The sequence below is a fragment of the Xenopus tropicalis genome, chromosome 4, assembly GCF_000004195.4.
Source record: "Xenopus tropicalis strain Nigerian chromosome 4, UCB_Xtro_10.0, whole genome shotgun sequence".
Lineage (NCBI taxonomy): Eukaryota > Metazoa > Chordata > Amphibia > Anura > Pipidae > Xenopus > Xenopus tropicalis.
Genome location: NC_030680.2, coordinates 22753207 through 22779584, shown reverse-complemented (window position 1 = coordinate 22779584; position 26378 = coordinate 22753207). Strand labels below are relative to the sequence as shown.

Below are 26378 nucleotides of genomic sequence, written 5' to 3'. Positions count from 1 at the left end.
CAAGCTTGGCTAAAAATGGTTTGAGTTGGTGAATGACACTTTGTATGAAAATTCTTGTACTTAAGGTGGTACACAAAAGCCATACATAAAGCTACACCCACTAGTTACTTATAGAAGGGGACAGATTTACACGGATCACCTGGGATTCCCATTGGAGGATTATTTTGCATTTAATGCAGCTGCAGTCGTGACTAATATTTAGTCCTGCAGCACCAGTATCTATGACAGAGGTCACTTGACTTTCTGCTAATGTGTATATTATGTACACTTCTTCCTCACTTCTGCATTGCCAGGGGCCCCCTCTTTACTAACCTCGGAGCCACCTACCTACATTATTATTGCATATGTCTGTGCTGATTTCAGATGTTAAGAGAAAGAGTGAAGGATAAATGGCTATACTTGCACATTAGCCTCCTTCCTGTGCTTATGAATGGAATCATGGTTCTTCTATTCCTGCAGCTCTCAGAACAGGTTCTGACTGCCGTGGAGGGTAACATGCTGTCTGTGGAACCAGTGGTGCAACCCATATTGCCTGTTGTCAAAGCTTCTGCAGTGGAACGTGGGGGACCCAGGTATTTGTGCGTATTAAATGTATTAGGGCACAAAATAGGAAATGATATGCAGGGCAACGTGTTTTCTACCCACACTGATTCACGGGACAAAATGCTTTGAGTTGCCCGCCATTCTCACATGAAAGCACTGGTGCCCCTGCTAGCCCGGTCATTGTGGGAAACATTGTTGGAAACATTGCAGTCAGCATTACTGACAAGCGAGTACACCTGCAGTTGCAGGCAATTGCCTTACATGTGAATGGAGAGGGATTTAAAGTATTTTGTCCCCTACCCATGGAACTAGTTACTCACCCATGGCTGCGGCAGCAAAACACTCCCTATGTGCCACTGCCCTTAGTTTGCATGGCCCGCAACATAACTGTTTGAATGAACCCCGTTAATGTGAATATGTTATATAAGTTTCGAGCGCTGCTCATTCTGTGCAGCAGTGTTTATGTTCTGCCGGTGCATAATCAGTTTGTCTTCTTGGCATCTGTTGGGCCTATTCTCCAACTCCACCTAATGCAATCCCAGGTATTGTACAGCGCTGCGGAATATGTTGGCGCTTTATAAATAAATGATAATAATAATAATGCAATCCACTGCTGCTTGAACAGTGTTATCCATGTCATTTAGCCAAAAAGTTACCACTCCCATATACAATGCATAGCTTGACCTCGGCCATGTTTTTCTTTCATTCTTCTTTCCAGCGGGTGTCAGGTAGAGGTTGTAACATAAGTGAGATAAAGCATAAGGGCTGTGGCACACGCTGAGAGTAGTCGCCTGCGACAAATCTCCCTTGTCGCGGGCGACTAATCTTAGCCTGTGCCACAGCCCTAATTCTGCTTTCATTAACTCACTAATGACTTGAACTAAAAAGAGAATGGCTTCTTAGGGCTGTCTTTAACCCAGTAACTGCAAGACTAATTTTAATGAAAAAAGCTTTATTTGTTTTCAAAGGAGACATAAAGTGTCAGCAAAAACGTGCAGAATATATACATTTATTTGTTCCTAGAAAGCATATCTTAGGGTTGGTGGCTTTTTCTCCGGGCAGGGGGCGGGCAGTGATGTCACAGGGTGGGCAGGCAATGACATCACAGTGGCCAATTGCCACGTCAATCTTGCCTGGTCTTCCTAATGTGGAAAACCAGGCAGCCTGGTTTTCGGAAGGGCTGTTTGGGTCAAAACCCTACAAATAGGTCCACTGATTGTCATGGTATACTTGCGGATTCTATCTGTCTGTCTTATCTATTTTTGGGCCCAGTACCACTATACTGCTAGAATATTTGGGGCCTTTTGTGATAAACTGCACCATATACCATACATACATACACCATATTTTAGCTGTTACTTGTTAAAGAAAGGGGCGTATCTTGGAAATATTGCGGAGTAAAAAGCAGCAGGTTTTGGCAGTGTTATTAATATGGTTAGAGAAGGAGAGTGACAGATCAAAGATAACCCCAAGGCAGCGTGCTGAATTAATAGGGTTAATGGTCATGCTGTCAATAGTAAGGGAAAAAGAAGGAGAAGGGCCAGGTTTGGGGTGGGAAGACCATCAGCTTTGTTTTAGCCAGGTTAAGTTTGAGCTGGCGTTGGTTCATCCAGGAGCAGATAGCCAGGAGGCAGTTACCAATCTGGGTTTGAACATCAGTGGTTAGTGCAGGGGTGTCTAAATTTATGTGGATATATACTAAATAAGGAAAACCTCGCACTCCAGTGTGTCCAGGGTGCGCAGTGTGTATGTTGGAATATAGTAATTAGTGTTAAAGACACGCAGAAAGAAACTGGCACACCTGTTTTAATAATAAAATATAGCTTTTATTCCTATTGTTTTAAAATCAAATACCACTAAAAAAAGGGGATAGAAAAGTCAAGAAAAGAAATTTGTTAAAATATAAATCCCACCCTGAGTCTATTACAAATCTCACTGACTCGCTTTTAGATACTGTTAGATACCACGCCGAAATCTGATGATAAGAATGATGTGATTTTGCGCCGAGGCACCATTCTCTTGTTTTGTGATCTGTGGGCACAGACCTCTAGAAGTAAGTAGTAATCGCCGACAACCACTGTGTGTAAATAATTTGCTCTGATCTTGTGATACCCAGGCTTAAAATATATGGGAGAAGCATATGTGTAAATCGTTATCGCCAACAACTGCTGGAGGCTAACAATTGAAATACCATCCGAAAGTCTTTTTGTAATTAGCATCTGAATTAGGGTGTATCCACCAATATTGGACTAAAAGGCTAATACCAACTATTGACACCAAGGCACTGTTTATTATATTAGTTTGATCTGTGTAGACATTTTGTATGAGCGACCTTAATACCATTTACACAACCAGTATTGATGTATGAAAGTAGCGGCTGCAGACGAGTTGTATCTATTGGTAATATTTTTAATTTGTAATCCAATGTGTTGGCACTTAATCTACGAACCACTCATAACCTTCCTGCTTAAATGAAAAATTAATAACGAGGTGCGAATACCAAAATTGGAAAGAGCAGTCTGCGTGGAATGGAAAGGGATCAAGAGTAATTATATAATGAGAGCAGTCTCTATTTGACAGCGCGGCAGGTACTGATCATCCACTAACCAATTATATTGGAATTCTGGCCGATATATGCGCCGTGACATGCTGAGCCCTATAGGAATTTTTGATTAATATCCTAGAATTTCAAAGTTACTCTATAAGGGTTAAGGGTTAAGAGTTATAATTTGCTTTGACTATTTATCTCAAAAATTAAGTTGGCTGAACGCTAAGCGCCAACTACTACTGAAAAATGGCACGGGAAATTAAAGGAGTCGTCGTAATTGTATCTCAAAAGTATTGGAGCCCAGAGCGCTTTATTCTCTAGAGATCCCTACCACAGTAAATTATATGGGGGTACAATATTTAGAAAACTTACCTTGCCCGTTTGGGAAGTGTTTCGTAGACATCTCGATTGTAGGAGCATGTAAGTCCCAAGAAATTAATTATACTAATTATCGAGGGATACGATCTGTCTGCAAATCCCTATGATACTTACCTTACCCTGATATACATCAAGTATTGTACACATGACTGTCAGTCCTGAACTTTAAAAACGTTGTATGTAATAAAGAATTTTGAAAACATGCAATAATTGCGGGTCAATAAGATGCTGTATATACACACAGAAAACAAGAGAAAAAAAGAAAAATAAATAAAATAAGACCAGAACATTTAATGATTAACGAAATGTATTACACTTGTGAGGTGCACAGATGAAGCCATAGGAGCTTCAATTACGATTTACTCTAAAGCCCTGGAAAGAAATAATACACTTACGGGTCGGCTAGAGTCACGATCCTTCTCTCAGTATAAGGCTGTACATAATATACTGGGCAGTTAAGTTACTCTGTGCACAACCAATACGCCCATAGAAACAGTTACTAAAATTGTTGCCAACATAAGTCAATGGTGATAACAAAAGATACATTTGAAGCAACAGTATCTAAAAGCGAGTCAGTGACATTTGTAATAGACTCAGGGTGTGATTTATATTTGAACAAATTTCTTTTCTTGACTTTTCTATCCCCTTTTTTTAGTGGTATTTGATTTTAAAACAATAGGAATAAAAGCTATATTTTATTATTAAAACAGATGTGCCAGTTTTTTTCTGCGTGTCTTTAACACTAATTACTAAATATATGGGGATGTCATCAGCATATAAGTGATATTTAAGACCAAAAGAAGAAATAAGGTCACCCAAAGAGAGAGTGTACAGGGAGAACAGCAAAGCACCAAGCGCAGAGCCCTGAGGCACCCCCACACCGAGACTGTCTCACTTGTGTCTCACTTGTGTTACTGATGGTGACGGTGCCAATTCTCACTCGCACACCTGTATGTAACTCTGCGCTGCTGCAAAGCTATAATGCCAGCCTGGGTGAGATGCCATGCTGAGCCAGAGCTTTATATTGCCACAGTGTTAATGGCCAACCAGCAATTAATGCCTATATCCTGCATAGTACTGGTGTGAAATTCTGCAGAGAGGCACAGAGTTAATGTTACCAGCCTTGTGATAGCACTGGGAGACACAGGGTTCCTGACTCCCCTAACTGCCCCTTTAATATCACCCTGACTATCACATCCATGGCACATGGCATCAGTATCACCAGACTGAGACAAATTTGATACCAATTTGTATCCCCTCCCCTTCCCCTGAGAGTGAGGAAGTTATATAGTAATATATAGGGAATACAAATTCTAATATGAGGAGTTTGTGTGGCCTGTACAAAGAGATGCCATAACACTATACCAGCATAGGTATTGCTTAGTACTAAGCATTAGCCAGCAAGAACAACCCCTTATTTTTGCTCATAGCCTGTATATAGGGGGAGATACAGTATCACCTTGACAGTGTGTCTATTTCAGAAAGAACAGCCCCCTAACTGTGCCCATAGCCTGTATAGAGAGATACTATAGGGCACTGCCCTTGGAAGGCTACCAGGCTGCTACTGTATAAAATACCCAGGCCCAGACTCAAAATAGCCCCTGTCATTTCAAGCACACAGAGGCCCAAAACAGCCCCCCAGCAGCCCCATAAATAGTGACTGTCTATGGCATCTTACAGCAGCCCCAGTGATCCCCAACCAGTGGCTCCTGAGCAACATGTTTCTCCCCAACCCCTTTGATGTTTCTCCCAGTGGCCTCAAAGTTGGTGCCCATTTTTGAATTTCTTATTTGGAGGCATGTTTCGGAGGCATAAAGGCCATCTGTACTGCTAAACAGTACCTCTAGTAGTCTGCCAGTCCACATTGGGCTACTAATTGACCAATCTAAGTCCTTATTGGTCACCTACTTGGAAAGATTTTGTGCTTGTGTTGCTCCCCACCCTTTTTTCATTGAAATGTTGCTCACAGGTAAAAAAAGGTTGGGGATCCCTGAAGTACCCCATAACACAAAAATAACTAGGGAAGATCAGGGGTATGACCATGTGTTTGAGGGGGACCAGATGAATGACACTATGGGGCCCCAATAACAAAGCAATGGTGCGCACACACATGGCCATGCCTATGATTAGGGCCGGACTGTCCCAACTACAAACCAGCCCTGACCCTAGTGGGCCTCACCAATAGCAACCTTTAGAAATGACAGGTCATTCTTTTCAATCAGCAAAGCTCTAATACAGGTATGGGGACCTCTTATCCAAAATGCTCTAGACCTGAGGTTTTCTGGGTAAGGGATCTTCCCATTATTTGGATCTGCATACCTTCAGTCTACTAAAAAATAATTACATTAAAACGTTAAATAAACCCAGAAATAAAAATAATTTTTTTCCTCCAATTAGGATTGATTATAGCCAGGATCACGTACATGGTACTGTTTTATTATTACAGGGAAAAGAATATCTTTTTTAAAACATTTTAATTATTTGATCAAAATTGAGTCTATGGGCCATGGACTTTCTATAATTGGGAGCTTTCTGGATAACTGGTTTCCAGATAATTGATCCAATAACTGTATATTATTGATTTCAGAATAAAAGGTAGTATTTCCCCTTTTGTAGTATTTCCCATTTAAACTAGCTAGAACTTTACTGCCCTCACCTGTTCTTCTGTCTCACTGCAGGTACAGGGAGTTGTAGTGCAATGAATAGGGCTTGGGCCGAATATACTTATCTGGGCTACAAGGCATTTCATACAGCTGTTCAACACCATCAGGACAGCCAACAGCCCAGTCTTGTTCCTTATCAGGCTAAATTGGTACCACGAGGCACAGTACTAGGGGACTATTAGTAGCAATGAAATTAAGAGGCATAAAGCACGCCCAGTCTTGGGCTGAAGACCCATGGGCCCAATGGATCTGACCTACAGGACCCCAGCACTGCCACCCAGCCCTCCTACTGATACCAATTCAAAAAGCTGTAGTTTGATTCCTCTTCAGGGTCAAAGTGAGCTGGAGGGGCACTGGGAAAAACCCCGGTGGGTCCGCTGCCCTAGTGGGACCCTGCCCCAGACCCAATCTCTGTGGCACTCCCCCGTCGCACCTAAGACTAAAGCAGGCGCTATTATGAAGATCACTATGGCTGGGTTCAGACTTATTCTCTGATTTTTATTTCTTTATCCTTTATATCCCTCCCCTGCCCCCTGATTTCACTTTCTCTTTTTAGTTACCCTTTTCCCTTGCACTACAGGTCTCCGCCCTCTCTAAACTTCCCTGGCAATAATATAAAAATGCAAGAACACCATTCAAATATGTATTGAAATATTTATTTATAAAATAGATATTATATTTATGTATTTTAGATTTATTTATATTAATTTAGGTTGGAAAGGGCTTGTTTTTAGTGTAGATGGAACATTCCTATTTAGTAGTTGGTCCAGAGGAAGGCAAAATAAAACCCATCTGAAGCCGGAGCCAATTTGCCTCAGAGGGGAAAAAAATTCCTTCCTGACTCCCAAAAGGGCAATCGGTACAAGTCCCTGGATCAACTTCTACTAAGGGTTTATGTGTTTATGTCAATGTCCCTGTATGTAGTGATATTGTAATTAGTAATTAGGGTCCCACTGGTGGAGCTGTTGTAGTCTATAAATAAGATAAGGATAATTAAGCTGTAGAAGGAGGCACTGTTTGAGCTGTGGTAGGTGGAACTGCTGGTGGTGTATCAGCATGATGTTTTACTGGCAGAGGGGCCGGCCGGGTTGCCTAAGGCTTGGCCCACCCCTGTGTGGAGTCACAGTACTCTCAAAAGAAGATACCACTGGTGAAATTATGGCAGTCTAAAGTGGAAATAAATATGGTGAGTGGAGGTGTGGTGGTAGGTGGAGCTGTAGATGCTGGACGTGTGGTGGTAGGTGGAGCTGTAGATTCTGGAGGTGTGGTGGTAGGTGGAGCTGTAGATGCTGGACGTGTGGTGGTAGGTGGAGCTGTAGATTCTGGAGGTATGGTGGTAGGTGGAGCTGTAGATGCTGGATGTGTGGTGGCAGGTGGAGCTGTAGATGCTGGAGGTGTGGTGGTAGGTGGAGCTGTAGATGCTGGATGTGTGGTGGCAGGTGGAGCTGTAGATGCTGGAGGTGTGGTGGTAGGTGGAGCTGTAGATGCTGGATGTGTGGTGGCAGGTGGAGCTGTAGATGCTGGAGGTGTGGTGGTGGGTGGAGCTGTGGATGCTGGAGGTGGTGGTAGGGAGCTGTGGATGCTGGAGGTGTGGTGGCATGATGGAACTGAGGAGCAGTAGATAGAGAAGGGACTGGAGGCAGAGCTGTATCAAAAGTAAAAGCCATGGGTGGGATTGATGTTAGTTGGAAAGTATGGTACCACTGGTGGAGATGTGGCCCATGAAGTGAGACTGCTGCTTGTGTTGCACGATCTCAAGCAAAGACACCACTGATGTAGCTCCGGTAGTCTCAAAAGTAGCGGATGATCCTGGAGCTGTAACATAAAATAAAAAAGTAATACATTATTATTAATACTTATTAACAGCAATGGCATTAAGAATAATTTTATGCTCACACTGCATTCTCCTTTGCACAGGACTGGTTTACTGTACAATGGGTGTATAGAATAATGTTTATTTCTAAGCCTTTAAAGGCCAAATAAATGTGAGAAATCCCCTTGGGGTGGCAGATCTGGGATATCAGCTTTGTAGCGATGCTTGAACTAAATCCCCATCCATATAAATACACCATGAACCTACGTGATGACTAAGTCTTATTTAAAACACTTACAAAATGATGGCATCAGTGATATTGTGCCTGTAGTTTCTCAGAGGAAGATATAGGATATACTGCCTGGGTTTTTTTATGCAGCTGTTACAATAAAGCTAATGCCCGCCCGCACAGAACCCGCTGCCCCCTACTGCCCGGGTGTGTGTATCTGCTTGTCACTTTAGCCAGGAAATGCACACATGAGCATTTTTTACTTAAAATTCACCTCTTTTAGACACTGACAGGCAGAGTCCATTCCTGCCAATGCACACACACAGTGGGCAGTAGGGACCCAAATTGGAATTTGCCCATTGGCAAAGGAAGTGTTGGCCTAAGGCTGTGTATGACCAATCTATAGGGATATTTAATGGAGACGGTACCTTTCTCTGTGGGTGTTTCTCCTAGGATGTTATTCTGGAGATTCATCTTGGGCTTTAGATGTTATTGGCCACAAGATCAACAACAAGGAAAGCCCTCCAGTGCCATTTGCTGAGCTGTTTTTTCTTCTGGCAAGGTCTTGTGTACGCAGAAGTAACAAGTGCGACGCAGCTGTTTTCTGGCCCAGAGAGCTGCTTCCTTCACTCCTGTATAAAAAATAAAGTCATAGTAAGGAAATAGCCAAAAATTCAATCATTTTGTTCAGTTATTTGGAAATACATACAAGAGTATACTTTAATATGAGCATGGCCAGACCCAGACTCACTTGGGTCCCTGCACACAGACCAATCGTCACACAGAATTGTCAGAAATCGTGACCAATCTGCACTCAGCTTGGAAAATCCTTGCCATAACTCCGCTAATTAGTACGGGTATTGCTGCATCTTGTGCAACCTCTGGCTGGTGCAACAGTTATGAGGGTAACTGCAACAATCTGTGATCAAATGCAAGTTGTCTGGTCAATTTTGTACTAAAATGTAATATTAAGGTAATGTAGCCCTCAAAATCTGTTATAGCGCAACTATAATAAGACAGCTTCTCAGTTTAATGTTCATGATGGTGCGGTCATACCAGATACAATGGATCCCCTCACCTCTCTTGGCCGGCCGCGTCTGCTGACCCTGAAGGTGTTCCTTAATCTCGGCCCTGATGATCTTCGTTGGCGGCAGTCCAGCGATGAAGGGGTGCTGCAGGAGTTCCTCAGCGCTCCATCGCTCCGCAGGATCCTTCATCAGACAGGACTCCAAGAAGGACTCAAATTGTTGAGACCTGTGAAAAGGAATGAGAAAGAACTTTTAGCTTTATCTGGTGAAAAATAGATGGCTAAAGAGAGAGAGACAAGGAGTGAAGAATCTTCAACACGATATGGAGTTAACTTGATATATGGTTTGACTCACCAGGTCCTTGCCCGAAGCTTCGGTGGTTGGCTCTTGAGTATTACGTCATACACCGAGCGTTGCTGGAAGTATGCTGAAAGTTAAAAACACAAATATCAGATCCATCCATGTCTATACACTGTACTATTTATTCCATCTAAAGAAAAAAATGGGGTTTTTTTTGCTGAAAATAGCGAAAAAGTCCCAGTTCTTCCCATTCTGCTACAAAATATCTTCTCCTCAAAGTATAGAAACAATATCCACAATTACCCACAATTGTTGTGATTTACTTACGTGGCTCTCCCTCGGCCATTTCGATGGCAGTTATCCCCAGCGACCAGATGTCACACTGGAAAAGAGACACCAAAGAGCATTACAAAAAAGTAGCCAAACTGGGAAAAGAAAACTTTAAATCAAAAAATCAAGTTAATAATATTCACATTGCAGACAAAGCCCTCTAGTGACCAAAGGAGGGAAACAGTGTAACATTTAAAGATAAAGTTCGCAAAAGAGTAAAAAATATTAAATATAAAGCTTTATTGTAAACCATTAAAAAGTCATACCCCATGTATGTGGCCTACATACATGGGGTATGACTTTTTAATGGTTTACAATAAAGCTTTATATTTTTAATATTTTTGATTCTTTTGCAGACTTAGTCTTTAAATGTTACCAAAGAGCATTAGAAGGAGAAAACTGGGTTAGTGGATTATTCAGTTGTTACTGGGCTGGTTCTTTCATCAGTGCCTGCATACAATGAATGGAAAATATAGAATCAATCAGAACTGGGCCACTGATGAAAAATGCCATTGGCTCCTCCCACTGCTTCTATGTCCCATTAACATTGATAGGTTAATGCACCCTATTGTTCCAAGTATTATAAGTACAACTTACTTTGGTGTTGTACTCCGGGGGCTCGCCATTCCTCTTAAAGGTCTCAGGTGCCATCCAATGCTCAGTCCCTCCAGGATCCTTGCACAGTCCAGTCTTTGGGTCCAGGTTCCAGCAGAGTCCAAAGTCGACTGAAATGACAGAATATATTTATCAATGAAAAATTACTTTTTAAATGCAATACAATAAAAACCTGAATTATGAAACCCGTTCCCGCTATCCATTCATCTTATAACTGTAAGTTTTACTCACTCAGTTTCACCTTCCCCTCCTTCGTCAGCATGATGTTCGGGCCCTTGATGTCCCTGTGAACGGCCCGGTGCTGGTGGATGTGGTGGAGCGCCTGGGGGGATTGAGATGTAGGTTATAAGAATATAACAGATATAAATCTAAATATTTCCAACAAGGAGTGTAACACATTTTAGCATAATGATGATCTATAAACAAAATCAATAAATATATATACTGTATATATGTAATGCTAAATTGCTAAATAGATGAGTCCTTATGGGGTTATTCTGGCCTTACCTTTAATACTTCCCTGCAGATGTAGCCAATCCAGGGCTCCTTCAGGGATCGGCCGTTGGTCTGTATGAGGTTGTGGAGGGAGCCTCCCTCACAGAACTCAAGGACAATCTGCAATAGAAAGAAATGGTGTTAGGCCGGGGATTATATCTCCTCCAATGGAGGTCTCTTTGGCACAAGAGGGAGGAATGTAATACAGCAAGTCATTTCTTACTTCCAGGAGCTCTGATTTGTCCTCCCTCGGTGGAGCCTGGTAATAGGCTCCGTGGAAAGCGGCGACGTTCTTGTGGCCGCCGAACTGCCGGAGGAACTTCAGCTCCCTGCACACCGACGCCTCATCCTGGGGTGGAATAATAGAAACCCCTTTAGCTCACATAGGCAGCCCCACCAATAGGAATGCTATGGAGAATGGAACTAGAAAGATACCCTACCAGGCTGATGTTAGCTATCTTCACTGCAACCACTCCTCTGCGATGGTGGAGACCCTGTAACACAGAAAGGTGTCACTTAACATTCAAGTAGGAAAGAGAGGGCCCCATGTGGCCCCAAAAGAGTGGCCTGATATGCCTGCCTAAAGCAGCTCAATGTGTGATGAGCCGGTGTTAGGGAATGGGATCCTGGGCACAGCAGGGGCAGCACTTTCACCCCTCTAGGAATTTGCTGGGGCCCTTACCTTGTAAACGGCTGCAGCGCCGCCCTCTCCGAGGAGCACACCCTTGGTCAGCCGACCATCAGGAGGCTGAAAAATAGAATAAAAGGGGGATTTTATTGATAACATAATATTCCCCAGGGTACAAAACCTGCAGCCCCTATAGCAGTAGCAGTGAGTGGGGCACAGTTTTACCCTCTTTTCTACTCACCTTATAAATCTCGGAGAGGGGTCTGGGTCCTGCCTCTCGCTGAGGGAAAAGAGAAAGATTCTGTTACATTCTATACTTTATACATCCAGACCCTTCATTCAAATGTAACCGTAGCGGCTCCCTTACCTTCCTCCAGGGGGCGCAGGATGGCATTGCGCCCCGGTCTTCTTGCTCTTAAAAGAGCAGTTGGGTATTAAAAATAGATATCAGCAGACGTCTATGGAAGATGTTATTTCCTTAGAAACGTCAAAAAGGAGCTGAATATCTCAAAAAAAAATCACAAGAAAATCTCGCAGAAAATGCCTCGAAATCACTTTGAGTCGCTCGGAGTCGCTCACAATTTTCACTTTATGGGGAGAGGGAAAGAAAGTAGAGATTGTGAGCTCACATGCGCCAGCCCTCTCTGCTACACACATCAGGATACACTGCCTTATATAAGTACTCACACCCTCGACATGTTCTCCCATTTTACAAACAGACCCTCATTGAATATGTTATTCAGTCAAAATTGTGAAATGTGATTTTTCTGCAATGTGATACTGTCTCAGGTTAGCATCCTAAACATAAATCTGTGCAGTAACAGCAAATAAGGTGAAGTTCCCCTTGAAATGAAATAAGAGTGAAACAGGTTGCAGCATTGCCCTGTATTTGGCACCATCCATCCTCCCTTCTATTATAACATGAGGCCCAGTCCCTGCTGATGAGGAGCAGCCTCACAGCAGCACGATATCCCCACCATACTTTATTGGTCACAAACAACTGAACGCCATAGGTTGGAGATCTGACAGGGAAGCAGGGAGCTGTAGTTCAGCAACAGCTGGGGGGCCACAGGTTGGGGAACTGACACTGTTATACTCCAATGCAGATCTGTTCCCATCTAAATCTCATCTGTGTAAAATAATATATGATCATTTGCCACTTTAAATTCACCCAGGTCTGCATTTCTGTAGCTTTTAGGGTTTCCCATGAGAATAGGCATAGATAAAGCAGGGCCTTTGGGTAGTGGTATATGCCAGTAGTGATTATGGGGGCCCTCCTGTTAGAGATCATGGCTACATAACATGAAGCGCTCAGCTGTTACTAGAACTCCCACAATCCCTTGCCCCAGCCCATGTGACGACATCATTACTAGCAAAATATACTGAGAGTCTGAGTGTTTAACCGAATGTACCAATACATGGGCCGGGGGGTATCAATCAGCACATAGGGGGAGTAGCAATAATGGCAGCTCTCAAATAGAGGGGATCCCATAGAAAGCAAGGGGAGGATTACAGACACTTATTTGGATTTCATAAAATATAAAGGCCAATGGGTTGGGAATGATGGGGCTGCTTTACTGTATCCCCTGTATGAGTGTCTGTATGTTCCACCCACCTCTATAGTACAGATTAATATACCTGTATGGGTTACAGCCAATCACAGTCTGCTTTCATAGCCCAACTGTAATTGGCTGCTGGATCACCTCACAAAATGGTACTAAGGTGAATGGGACACTTGACAACCAAATGACAAGGGACACAGACTGCAGATCTGATAGGGGATGCTGGGACATGTAGGACAGTGACAGTTATAGGACTACAGGCTGCAGATCTGATAGGGGATGCTGGGACATGTAGGTCAGTGACAGTTATAGGACTACAGGCTGCAGATCTGATAGGGGATGCTGGGACATGTAGGTCAGTGACAGTTATAGGACTACAGCAGGGGCACCCAGAATTTGTGATCTACTCTTGCCACCTGACCTAAATACACACAGCAATATATATAAATGCAGTGTCAAATTCACATGTAATGCCCACATTACATTATACAAGTGTCAACACAGCAGTATGGCTGCAGTCAAAAGCTCTGTTATGTTGGGGCAAAAAAAGTGATGGGATGGCATCCAAAAACTTTAAAGATCTACTGGTAGAGCGCGATCTACCTCTTGGGCACCCCTGGACTACAGGGTGCAGGTCTGATAGTGGATGCTGGGAACATAAGTTTAAGATCAGAGGAAAGCAATGGCTGCCTGTCATTAACTGTCACCAGCCTCAGGCAGCGTCAGGGGGACCATTAGTGGCTGGGAAGTTGCAACTATTTTTATAACAATTTTCTAAACAAAGTGAGATACAGAGAGAAATAGGAATATTAATTGCATTAGAAGCGGAACCTGAACACCAAGTGGCCAACTGTCACCCAAACACTGTGAGAGCGACCATTAGTGGATGGGACAATGGGAGATTTCAGACTTTTCCCTTAATAAGTTTAAACTTACACTTTTTAAAATACACATAAAAATACAGGGAAATGTGAATATTAATATTAGAAGATGAATCTGAACCCCAAATATTATTTTATACTTGTGTTTATCCTGAGAGGTTTGTAGTCTCCCTGCTCCCGAACCCCAACTCTCCCATAACCACATTTTATATTTATTAAAATGACAGAATATGTGTAAAACCAACGCCAATATCCCAGGCGCTACCTAGTGACGCAATTAAATAGCGATTTTATGCATTTATGTCATTATTTTCCTAAACTGTCCCCCCCCAGCGTGTGGCGCACTCCACTTACCTCTGATCCCAGAAATGAAAGTGAGAAAAACCGTTAATTAACGGACACTTAGTCATGCGGCGAGTGACCAGTAACTTTGCAGCCAATCACAAGCTTTCTTATTCCAGCTGTGATTTTCTGCAAGTTTGCCACACATGTAAATCTTGCTAGGGTAAGAGGGACCCTAGCAACCAGATGACAGTTAAAACAAAACAAGAAAGCAATGCAATTAAAGACATAATCATTACTATCTCCCTTACTTCAGCCCGTGGTCTCTCCTAGGCAGTTACCCACTGGCAGCCATCAGACTTATGGCAGTGACAGTTGGTGATTGTGAACAAGGCAGCTCTGCAACTTGTAGCTCAATATCCTTTAGCCCTGACACTTAAATACAGTGTAACTTACAGAGAGAAATAAGAATATCAATAAATTTGAAGAGGAATCTGGTACCAAATGTCTTTTTATCCTTCTGTGTATTTATTCCGAGAGGTTTGCAGTCTCCCTGCTCCCCGATTACTCCGCCAACGCCCAACTCTCCCATAATGACATTTTATATTAGAATAAGTACAAAACCAAGACTGATACCCCAAGTGCTACCCAGAGTCCCACCAGTGATTTATTTCATTTCTGCCATTATTTCCCTTAATGCCCCCCCCCCCAGTGTATCAGTGCTCCACCCACCTCTGATCCCAGAATTAAAAATGAGAAATCAGGGCAAGTGCCAGAGTGAGCGTTGGTGGCAGGGGAATGGTGGCTGAGACCTGTCACTTAAATTAGGCTTTTTAAAAAGAGAAAGATACATAAGGAATAGTGCGTATCAGTGGCATTAGATGATGACCCAATGTTAATGTTTAAAACCTGCAATGAAACAGTGCTGTTGCCCATGTTTACTATGTAGCAAGTGCTTGAGATTATAGATTCCAAAAGCCTTTTACCAGGACTTAACCCATAAAATAATTGAGTAAGCTGGGAGTTGTAGTCAAGAATAATGTGGGTGGAGCTACATAGGGTGTATGTAACCTCTAATAATCCAGAATAATATCATAATGATTGGGAAGGGGGTTAGTCTATATGTGGGATAGCATGGATTCCAGTGGATTGCAAATATCGTCCCTTTTACTCTTGATCACTATCTAGGGTACATAAACAGTGCCATCCAACTGCCCCTAAGAGCCACCATTATTGGTATGGAAAGGGTTAATAAGGGAAGAAACAAACCAAAGGCACACATACACGCTAGGTTACATCAGGTCAGAATTGGGTTTGGGAGAGGGTAAGGCAGGCAGAAAGGGGCTAATAGTAAATACAGCCTGCCACTACAGGGGGGGGGGGCAATTGGTAAGTCTGACCTCGGGTCCTGTGGGCTTTGGGCTAACCAGTGCAACACTATTCTGAAGGTATAGGTTCTCTCTAAAACACAGCACTCACAGGACTGAATCAAAAAATATCCTTTTATTGGTGCAAATAGATTGACGTTCCGGTCCGAAGATATATATATATATATATATATATATAAATGCTTAGAAGCTGCACACCATACAAGGTGATACTACTTGGGTGCCTGTGCAAAAAAGAATTAAACAGGCATAGGAGTGACGGCACACGCAGGATTTTCACACGCGGTTGAGAAGTATTGCAAAATAATAATCAGAGGTTTATTTGTCTAAATAGATAATAGATCCACAGATCATAGCCTATGATTATGTGCATTATAGCACTATAGGCTTTTTATATGGGCATGTAATACTTAATAAATATTTACTTTATTTAACAGTCATAGTTGGAGTTTTTTGGAGTGCTTGTCCAGATTTTGATGACAAGATAGATCCACAGAGTCACATATTCCCTATGTAATACAGTATGGGTATGTACAAAGCTAATTCTGCACAGATGTGATAGATAGATCATGTATTGTATATTCTGGATTATGTCTGTGCATATATATATATTTATATTTATATTTCTGTGTATATATATATACAGTGGATATAAAAAGTCAGGTAAAATGTCAGGTAAAATGTCAGGTTCCTGTGCTGTACAAAAATGAGACAAAGATAAATAATTTCAGAAATTTTTCTACCTTTAATGTGACCTATAAACTGTACCACTCAATTGAAAAACAAAGTGAAATCCTTTAGGTGGTGGGAAGAAAACCAAAAAAACTAAAATAATGTGGTTGCATAAGTGTGCACACCCTCTTCTAATTGGGGATGTAGTTGTGTTCAGAATTAAGCAGTCACATTCAAAACCATGTTAAATAGGACTCAGTATACACCTGCCATCATTTAAAGTACCTCCGATTAACCCCAAATAAAGTTCAGCTGCTCTAGTTGGTCTTTCCTGACATTTTTTTAGTCGCATCCCACAGCAAAAGCCATGGTCCCCAGAGAGCTTCCAAAGCATCAGAGGGATCTCATTGGTAAAAGATATCAGTCAGGAGAAGGGTACAAAAGAATTTCCAAGGCATTAGATATACCATGGAACACAGTGAAGACAGTCATCATCCAGTGGAGAAAATATGGCACAACAGTGACATTACCAAGAACTGGACGTGCCTCCAAAATTGATGACAGTGTTCACTGTCGGTAGAACACTACGCCATGGTCATGGTTTCAAATCATGCATTGCACGGAAGGTTCCCCTGCTCAAGTCATCACATGTCCAGGCCTGTCTGAAGTTTGCCAATGACCATCTGGATGATCCAGACGAGGCATGGGAGAAAGTCATGTGGTCAGATGAGACCAAAGTAGAACTTTTTGGTCTAGACTTCACTCGCCGTGTTTGGAGGAAAAATAAGGATGAGTTGCATCCCAAGAACACCATCCCTACTGTGAAGCATGGGGGTGGTAACATCATGCTTTGGGGGTGCTTTTCTGCGAAGGGGACAGGACGACTGCACTGTATTAAGGAGTGGATGAATGGGGCCATGTATTGTGAGATTTTGAGCAACAACCTCCTTCCCTCAGTCAGAGCATTGAAGATGGGTCTTGGCTGGGTCTCCAGACCTAAATCAAATAAAAGATCTTTGTAGGGAGCTGAAACTCCGTGTTGCTCAGCGACAGCCCCAAAATCTGACAGATCTAGAGGAGATCTGTGTGGAGGAATGGGACAAAATCCCTGTTGCAGTGTGTGCAAACCTGGCCAGGAACTACAGGAAACGTTTTTCCTCTGTAATTGCAAACAAAGGCTTCAGTACCAAATATTAACACAGATTTTCTCAAATACTTATGTGCAGCAGTGCAATACAAATACATTCTTTAAAAACCATACAATGTGATTTCCTGAATTTTTTTTTTAAATGCTGTCTCTCACAGTGGGAATGCACCTACAATGTGAATTTCAGACCCCTCCATGATTTCTAAGTGGGAGAACTTGCAAAATCGCAGGGTGTTCAAATACTTATGTTCCTCACTGTATATATAGTGCTTGCAAAAATATCCCTCGACCAATTGTCTCCTCACTTCACTGCATAACAAAAATACCAAATTATACAGTTTTACAATTGAATACTTAAACATTTATTTCAAACATGAAAGAATGTATAATTAAAAAGTTATGTATATTTATATATAGGTACTCAATGCCGAATTTCTAATTGTGGTGCCCAAAGGGCTATATGGAAAATAAGATATTGGAAACATCTACAAATAAGAGAGGAGCTGAAGCTAAGAGATGAGGAATGCGAGAGGTTGTCCAAAGTCAGAGAGCAACTGGAACAGGAGCTGGAGCAGCTGACTGCCAGTCTGTTTGAGGTACTAGATGGGGTGCTGTTTTAATTCATTTGCTTTGCCCTAGGGCCAAACAATCAAATTAACCCTATATTGCCCACTTAAGGTGATAACCCTAATTCAGTGGTAGGGGTAAGTTGAAATTCTGGTGTAAATTAATGACAGTGGGTATCTGGGCTGTTGCTTTGGGTTAGCAGGTGATTGGGGTTAAAGCAGGGGACTCTTGAAAAAGGCAAGTGAGTTGACATGTCTATTTGTCGGGCTTCTTTTTTTTTTCATTTTTTTCTTTTATCAAAGCTCTGAGCCACACACAAAACACATAAGTGCAAACCCACAAAAGTTTGACTTTGTAGACTTTGCCTCAAAAAACAGGCTGTCTCCTTAGTCATCCAGCCAAAATGATAAGAGTCTTTAGTAGGGATGCACTGTATCCACCATTTAGGATCCGGCCGAACCCCGAATCCTTTGTGAAGGATTTGGCCGAATACTGAACCAAATCCTAATTTGGATATGCAAGGGAAGGGTTAAAGAGAAACTTCCGCATTTATTTGACAGAAAGTCACAAATTTAAGGGTTTGGTTCATCCAGGAACATGGTTTGGATGAATTCAAATCCTGCTAAAAAAGGCAGAATCTTGGCCGAAACCCGTACAAAGCCCTGGATTTGGTAAATCCCTACCTAGCCTTTGGCCCGCCTTTGTCCTTTATTCGCGACCTATCCGACCAAAAGGCCGGCTTTAGACCCCCTTTTCTTAATGAATTTTACTTTTATTTTAATAGGGCCGTGCTTTAGTAGAATTGCTCCTCAGTACGAGGCCTTAACAGGAACCGTAGAATCTGAGTCCTACCTCACATGCCCTGTGTTTGCAATTAGTACATCCCACACAGTCTTGGTTGTTATAAAGGTTTATTGTCTTCCGCACAGATGAAACAGCTTGGGAAACTATTGCAACATGATTAAAAGTTCTTCCATTGCTGCTTATCTGTTTATCCTTGCAGTGCTATTGTTCTGGGTTACATTACTGGAAGGACTAACCACACACCTATTGGTTATTTAACCTTATTTATCTGACTCATACGTCCACCCACCTTGGGTTGCTTTTGGGGCGAAGACATGCAGCGATTAGTTGCACTGACTAATCCGCACAGCAAGTCTGTGTGGCCGAATAGGCGCAGCAACTTATACTCTAACCTATGGTGGGAAAGTCGCTGCGTTTAGTTGCCGTGACCACCATTTTAAAAAGTTGCGGTGACTAAGCGCCACATGTGTCTTTGCCCTTAAACAGTAAGTGTACCTGTACAATTAATGAAAGGAGATAATACAGATAAACTCCAGCCTCATGTAGATCAGCATTTGGCTGTGTAGTCCCAGCCTGTGAAGCAGAACTACAGTATGCTGCTTCCATATAACATATCAAGAACAGAACACCCTGGTAAATGGATACTGTATATTCTTTTGGGTTCCAGGATCCAGGTATTTAGCACAAGAAGACATTTTGTAAAAAGTTGACAAGGGCGAGATCTATTTGTAAATGTTTTTATACAACCAAAGGGCAACTACAGAAATTAACTTTATATGAAAACAGCTTGGTTATATAGTGACTATTTCAGTCTGGGAGCCCAGCAGCACTGTGACATGAGAGATCTCAGCTGCTGAATCAGTGTCCCCTTAATCTCCTCCCTCTCCAGTTCCCTCTGATTCACTGATATAACGTGACGTGTTCAAATAGAGTGAAAGTGGGTAGAAGTATAAGTGGTCATGTGGAATAAGAAGTCTTAATTGGAGGCGTAAGCCTTTGATCATTGTGTTTGTGCCTTGAAAGGGCCGCTGTGCTTATACATAGACCCATAGTAACCGGCGAGCTCACTGCTGTGCTGAGACTGCAATAACTGGGCTGTAGCAGCAGTTCTAGTATTCTTCATAACTAAATCCCAGGAATATTTATTGAAGAGTATTTTGTTATCGATGCCACCTGTTCTAACTGCAATATCATTTAAAACATAAACAGTGAGCTATTGAAATATCTGAGCAAAGGAAGAAAAAACCTATCCACCCATATTTTCAGTTACATAATTTAACTAATGTTTAGTAAGAGGTACCCTTGGTGTGTATGGGATTAGAATTGTTGTAGAGGAGCATTTTTACACATTTTCCTTGCATTTTATCTCCTTAGGAAGCACACAAAATGGTGTGAGAAGCCAAAACCAAACAGGTTGGGTCAGAGAAGCAGCTGCAATAGGCTCTTGGAAAGGTAACTACATTTTGATTGCTTAAATAATGTCATGAATGTTAATACTGTGTTAATGGGTTTTCCGGCAATCCAAAGATGTCTGTACAGTGTCGGGGGGATACTGGTTAACGCCACTGGCTGGACCATCTCAGCATGGCATCTTAATTTGGTAGCAGGTTTAATATGGCTTGCAGTCAGAGGGCTCTTTGGTCTTGCTTTACCCTTATCTTGTATATATCTTCTTACTGGCCTTTATTTAATCTATTTCCTTCTCACTTGCATTAGATCGACATGCTGCAGGCCGAAGTCACAGCTCTAAAAACACTAGTCATCACATCAACACCGTCATCTCCAAACCGAGACCTACACCCCCAGCTCCTGAGCCCATCCAAGAATGCTCTACGCAAAGGCCATGCTCGCAACAAAAGTGCAGGCTGTGCTGTGCTCGCGTCCCCGGCTCCAACAGCCCAGCCAACGCCTAGTGAGAGCAAAGAGGTGAGTCCATTTCACTAGGCAATGGAAACATGTTTTGTTTAGTGATGATTTTTCACTTGACTCTGTAGACCATCAGGACTTAAAAAAAACGAGTCGATCCAACATACAAATACCAAATGTACAGTCTACTATTTATTGTCTCTTTCTGTAGCTGCGTCCCAAATTTTTTCTCTGTATTTCTCTTTCATGACCATCATTTCCCCTGCAACCATCATTGTGCTTGCTCCACATAGCCCTCTGGTTTTTCCTTTGGGAAATCTCTGATTGGATTCTCTGGTTCCACCGGCGACTAATCTCCCCGAGATGCCTTTCTACCAGCAACAAAGTTAATGGCCGGTGGAAAGGCATACGCTTCAATTTGTTGCACAAAGATGCCTTCAGGAGAAAACATACATGAGCAGATTTAAGTTGTCAATTCGAATCCCTTAGACTGATTCTGCAGCTTATCTGGCCGTGTATGGGGCCCCCTAATGGGGCTCCGAGATTGATATCTAGGCGAAAATTGTCCAGGTGTCGATTGGACAGGTTTGATTTTCCTGTTGAATCAGGGACTGTATCAGCTCATTGACATGGTCCTTGGTCTGACAGCCCTTATACCCATCGTTGTAACTAGAGAAGATCTGCTCATTTGGTAACCTTGCCAACGAGCGGATCTGAACATGTGGCCACCTTTAGTCAGGTGCAAAGCTGGTCTGTTTGTCTGTAGATGCACCATCTGTACTCTAGTACCAGAGCTCTGCCTTTTAGATTTGAGATCTGGAGCTTAAAGTTATCCTCTCCTAGGTGCAGTGGAACCACAATGCCACCCATATACTTCCCTCAACTGCAGGCACCAAAATTCGGTATTGGCCTGATGAATAAATAATGTATTTAGTGCATCCCCAGTTTAAAACCACCTCATGATTCCTCATATGCATATAATTGGTTTAGTTGTCCGGAACACATATCAGTTGTGTTACTATGTGGTACCAATGAAAGGTCTTTGTAGCAGAACCTTGTCCTGTGTTGGTCCATAAACTATACACTTTATGCCCAATGACTTCTAACTGACTGGTATCTGGAGCTGCATTTCCACCTAATCCTTCCATCATTATTATATATTGCTACCCTTTGTACACACATGTTTTTCTTTCCAAGAGAATAGCAGGCTCCTAATGCTAGTGACTTGCTATAGAAACATCATTAACATTGCTATTTTGATATTATTTTAAATTGGGGATGTCCAATATCCAAAGCACCACCGACAACCCCAACAACAGATGGATAGGACTGGAAGCTGAATACTTAAATCTAAAGTGTTACTTTTGCATTCTGTCAGTACCATATCCATTCTTACCCCATACTCTTACTTCTTGTGCTGCTTTCTGTTGTCATGTTCCCTTTTGTCTATGCTCTTGTTCCTCTCATATCTCCTCTGTCCTTATTTTCTTTTTCTCATCTGTCAGTTCTCTGCAGTTCCTTCTCTCCTCTCACTACTTCTCTATATTGTCCCGGGGAAGGTCGTCCATATAACCTACGAACCAGGGTGGCCTCTTCCTGAGGACTCTTCTTCCTCCTTCTCCCGACAGGTGCCATTGCTCACTCTTTGATATGGCCTATAAACCACTTAGACTTCCAAATAATGGCAACATTGTACAAGTATTCCTGATATAAAACCACCCTTAGATTATGCTAGTAAGGATTTTCCAGCTCATATTAGACCTTGATCTCTGACTTATTGACTCTTCTTTACACAAAGCGTAACTTTTTTCTAATTTGTCAGGGGCTGGACTGGTTGTGACCACACTATGCCGTCCTGGCCGAACCCATACTCCTCAAAGCAGAAAACATTTTATACATGGATAAGTGCCTCTGATGTGCGGAGAGCTGAAATAAACCTTTTTTGTCCTGAAAACTAACACAACAAAATAGGGAGCAATTTAAAGGGGTTGTTCGCCTTTAAATAAACTGGTCTTCATTTATTTTTTTAGTTTTTTGAATTGTTTGCTTTTATCTTCTAAGTTTAAATTTTGGTTTTTGACCTCAGTATTGCCCTGTACTGCTACACTTTTATCTTTATTGTCACTTTTTATTACTTATGTTTTTGTTCAAACCCTGTCCTGTTTATCTCCCAGTCTCCCTGTCAGGATCAGCGGGATTCGAACACCACTTGGGGTGTTCCTGGCGGCATGCATTTGCCTCTGTAGCCACTGGAGGCATTTCGGCCTGTGTGTTTCTTCTCTTGTCTCCTACTTTCTGTCTGCTCCCTTTCCTCCGCCCACCTCATTAACCTCATGTGTTTCCCATCTTCTAATCTTCTCCCTTTATAAGCTTTTCCCTGACCATTGCCCCTTGCTTGGTCATTAATTGTCTCTCGTGACCCTGCCTTCGTGTTCCCTGTTCCTGTGTCTGTTCTTGTTCCGCTGGTTCCAAGCTCCAGTTCCGTGTCCTGATCCTGCCTTCTGCCTTGTTCCTGAGTCCTTTCTAGTCCTGCCTTGATTTCCCGGTTTTGACCTTGGCCTGTCCTTGACTTCGCTTGACTGCCGCTTGCCCTGACCTTTTGCCTGTTTTTGGATTCTGCCTCTGCCTGCCGTTCTACATTCAGTTTGTATATTCGTTGTGTGTTGTTACATCACTAAGTTTATTAAAGTTCTTCACTTTCAACATGGCCTCCGACACCAGTTTTGTGACTTATGGTTACACTCCGGGTTACCCAGTCTTCAGGCTCCCACCTTCCTGGTACTCCACAGCGTCTCCTCAGGGAGATCGTGACACTCCCACTCAAACCAATAGCTGGTTGCTAGGGAAAATTGTACCCTAACAACCTGAATAGTTGCTGAAATTTCAAACTGGAGAGCGACTGAACACAAAGCTAAATAATTAAAAAATCACAAATAATAAAAAAAAAAGACTCAGACTAGCAAGCTCTACATTATACTAAAAGTTAATTTAAAAGCAAACTACCCATTTAATTCCAAATGACAATGTTTCTGATATTTTAGAGCCGTCCGTATTCTGATATTGCTTGTATTAGCATTACACTGTGGGCTTCTGTTGTGAAAAGACACAGAAACAAGAAATAAAAAATGAATGGTACCCACTTCCAGATGTTCAATACTTGCCATTAGACTTGTGAAGTGGCCTGCCGGGAGTCCTACATAGACAGACATGAGTTAGCTGAATAAGTAAGCAGCACACTCCCCTGTCGGGCACTGACATCTTCATTAGGATGCTCTTAAATGTTTGATATGATCTGGCTGGACAGTAGGGATACCCCCATCCTAAACAAACATCATGTAAAAAATGGGTCAGTGTAGAGCTGCTTGTCTTTGTGCATTTTATGTATTACTAATGAGTACAACCAGACATTCTAAATGAAGTTTTTAGAAACTATGAAGATGAATATTTGCCCTTTCTTCCCTTCCATAGGTGGACACTCTCCTCTACTCTGAGTTCCTGGCTTGGAAGGAGAGCCCAACGCTGGACAGATACTGCCCTTTCCTTTCCCGTATCTATCTAGAAGATATTAAGCCATATTTGGACTTTGCTGAAAGAGAGGTATATGTGTGGGAATAAAAAGGATGTTGTAAAGCAACATGTTACTTACCACCCCCATCCTTTGATGTTGTTTCCACTTGCCTTAAAGAAGTTGCTTATTTTTTATTCCCTGGCTTAAAGGCAAGTTTTGGATACATTAAGACAAAGGGACATATTTATTACAGTGTGTAAGCCAACATCAATAGTGATGTTGCCCATAGCAACCAATCAGCAATTAGAATTTAATAGTCACCTACAAGTTAGAAAACAAAAGCAAAGATCTGATTGGTTGCTATATGCAACATCACACGTGATGTTGGCTTACACACTGTAATACATATGCCCCAAAGTGTAGTGCCAAAAAGTCCCTGCTGCAGACAAGATTTCTGCATGGGACTAACAAATATCCACTCACAGACCTAAATTAAAGGGTCTTCAAAACCATTCAGATTTGTGGACCCCTGTTCTAAAATTTTTCAGCCTTCAGTTAATCCTCCACCAGAAAGAAGTGGAATGTATTTGTTTATATGCCTGCCATGATAGATTTCCCTTCAGTTACTCTTCTGGCGACAGTGCCGGTCCACAAGTTAATTGCGTCCTAGGTATGCTTCTGCCCAATTGCCCCCCCTCTTCAGACCACCTATTTGGCTCATCAGACCCCCTTCTCATCAATGCCCTCTTCTGGGGGTCAGGGCTTTGAGTATGTGCCTATCTCCTCCCCTACACTGTTTCACCCTAGGCACTTGCCTCTTCTGCCTTCCCTAGCTCTGGACCTGCCTGGCAGCAATAAAAAAATGTTGTATTGTTGAATGTACCCAGGGTGTCATAGTATCTAAATGTTAAGCATCACCCCATTCCAGTAAGGGCACTATCTGCACAGACCCTGTATGTTAATCCCCTGTCTGTGTTGGTTCCTCTGGGTAATTCTGTTTTCTTACACCCCAAATCATACAGGCATCTTAACTGGCTCCTGATTAAATTGATCATTTTGTGTTAAGTGATAGGGACCATTAAGTTATTTTATTAAAAAAAAGGCAAGTAATTATTTGCTTCAAGCTTGGCTAAAAATGGTTTGAGTTGGTGAATGACACTTTGTATGAAAATTCTTGTACTTAAGGTGGTACACAAAAGCCATACATAAAGCTACACCCACTAGTTACTTATAGAAGGGGACAGATTTACACGGATCATCTGGGATTCCCATTGGAGGATTATTTTGCATTTAATGCAGCTGCAGTCGTGACTAATATTTAGTCCTGCAGCACCAGTATCTATGACAGAGGTCACTTGACTTTCTGCTAATGTGTATATTATGTACACTTCTTCCTCACTTCTGCATTGCCAGGGGCCCCCTCTTTACTAACCTCGGAGCCACCTACCTACATTATTATTGCATATGTCTGTGCTGATTTCAGATGTTAAGAGAAAGAGTGAAGGATAAATGGCTATACTTGCACATCAGCCTCTTTCCTGTGCTTATAAATGGAATCATGGTTCTTCTATTCCTGCAGCTCTCAGAACAGGTTCTGACTGCCGTGGAGGGTAACATGCTGTCTGTGGAACCAGTGGTGCAACCCATATTGCCTGTTGTCAAAGCTTCTGCAGTGGAACGTGGGGGACCCAGGTATTTGTGCGTATTAAATGTATTAGGGCACAAAATAGGAAATGATATGCAGGGCAACATGTTTTCTACCCACACTGATTCATGGGACAAAATGCTTTCAGTTGGCCACCATTCTCACATGAAAGCACTGGTGCCCCTGCTAGCCCGGTCATTGTGGGAAACATTGTTGGAAACATTGCAGTCAGCATTACTGACAAGCGAGTACACCTGCAGTTGCAGGCAATTGCCTTACATGTGAATGGAGAGGGATTTAAAGTATTTTGTCCCCTACCCATGGAACTAGTTACTCACCCATGGCTGCGGCAGCAAAACACTCCCTATGTGCCACTGCCCTTAGTTTGCATGGCCCGCAACATAACTGTTTGAATGAACCCCGTTAATGTGAATATGTTATATAAGTTTTGAGTGCTGCTCATTCTGTGCAGAAGTGTTTATGTTC

The 26378-nt window shown here is 42.3% G+C and overlaps 1 protein-coding gene across 2 annotated transcripts; it reads left to right on the top strand.

Moving 5' to 3' along the window:
• Nucleotides 1-463: 463 nt before the first annotated feature.
• On the top strand, nt 464-26378 carry LOC101732885 (guanine nucleotide exchange factor for Rab-3A-like). 2 transcript variants are annotated; one of them, XM_031900539.1, is made up of 7 exons: nt 464-572; nt 17920-18098; nt 20248-20325; nt 20590-20799; nt 22299-22367; nt 24208-24336; nt 25827-26378. In XM_031900539.1, the coding sequence occupies exons 4-7, from the start codon at nt 20596-20598 to the stop codon at nt 26175-26177; spliced, it is 753 nt and encodes a 250-aa protein (XP_031756399.1). In that variant the 5' UTR covers nt 464-572; nt 17920-18098; nt 20248-20325; nt 20590-20595; the 3' UTR covers nt 26178-26378. The 2 variants fall into 2 exon arrangements, with proteins under 2 accessions (XP_031756399.1, XP_031756400.1); XM_031900540.1 differs by lacking the exon at nt 22299-22367.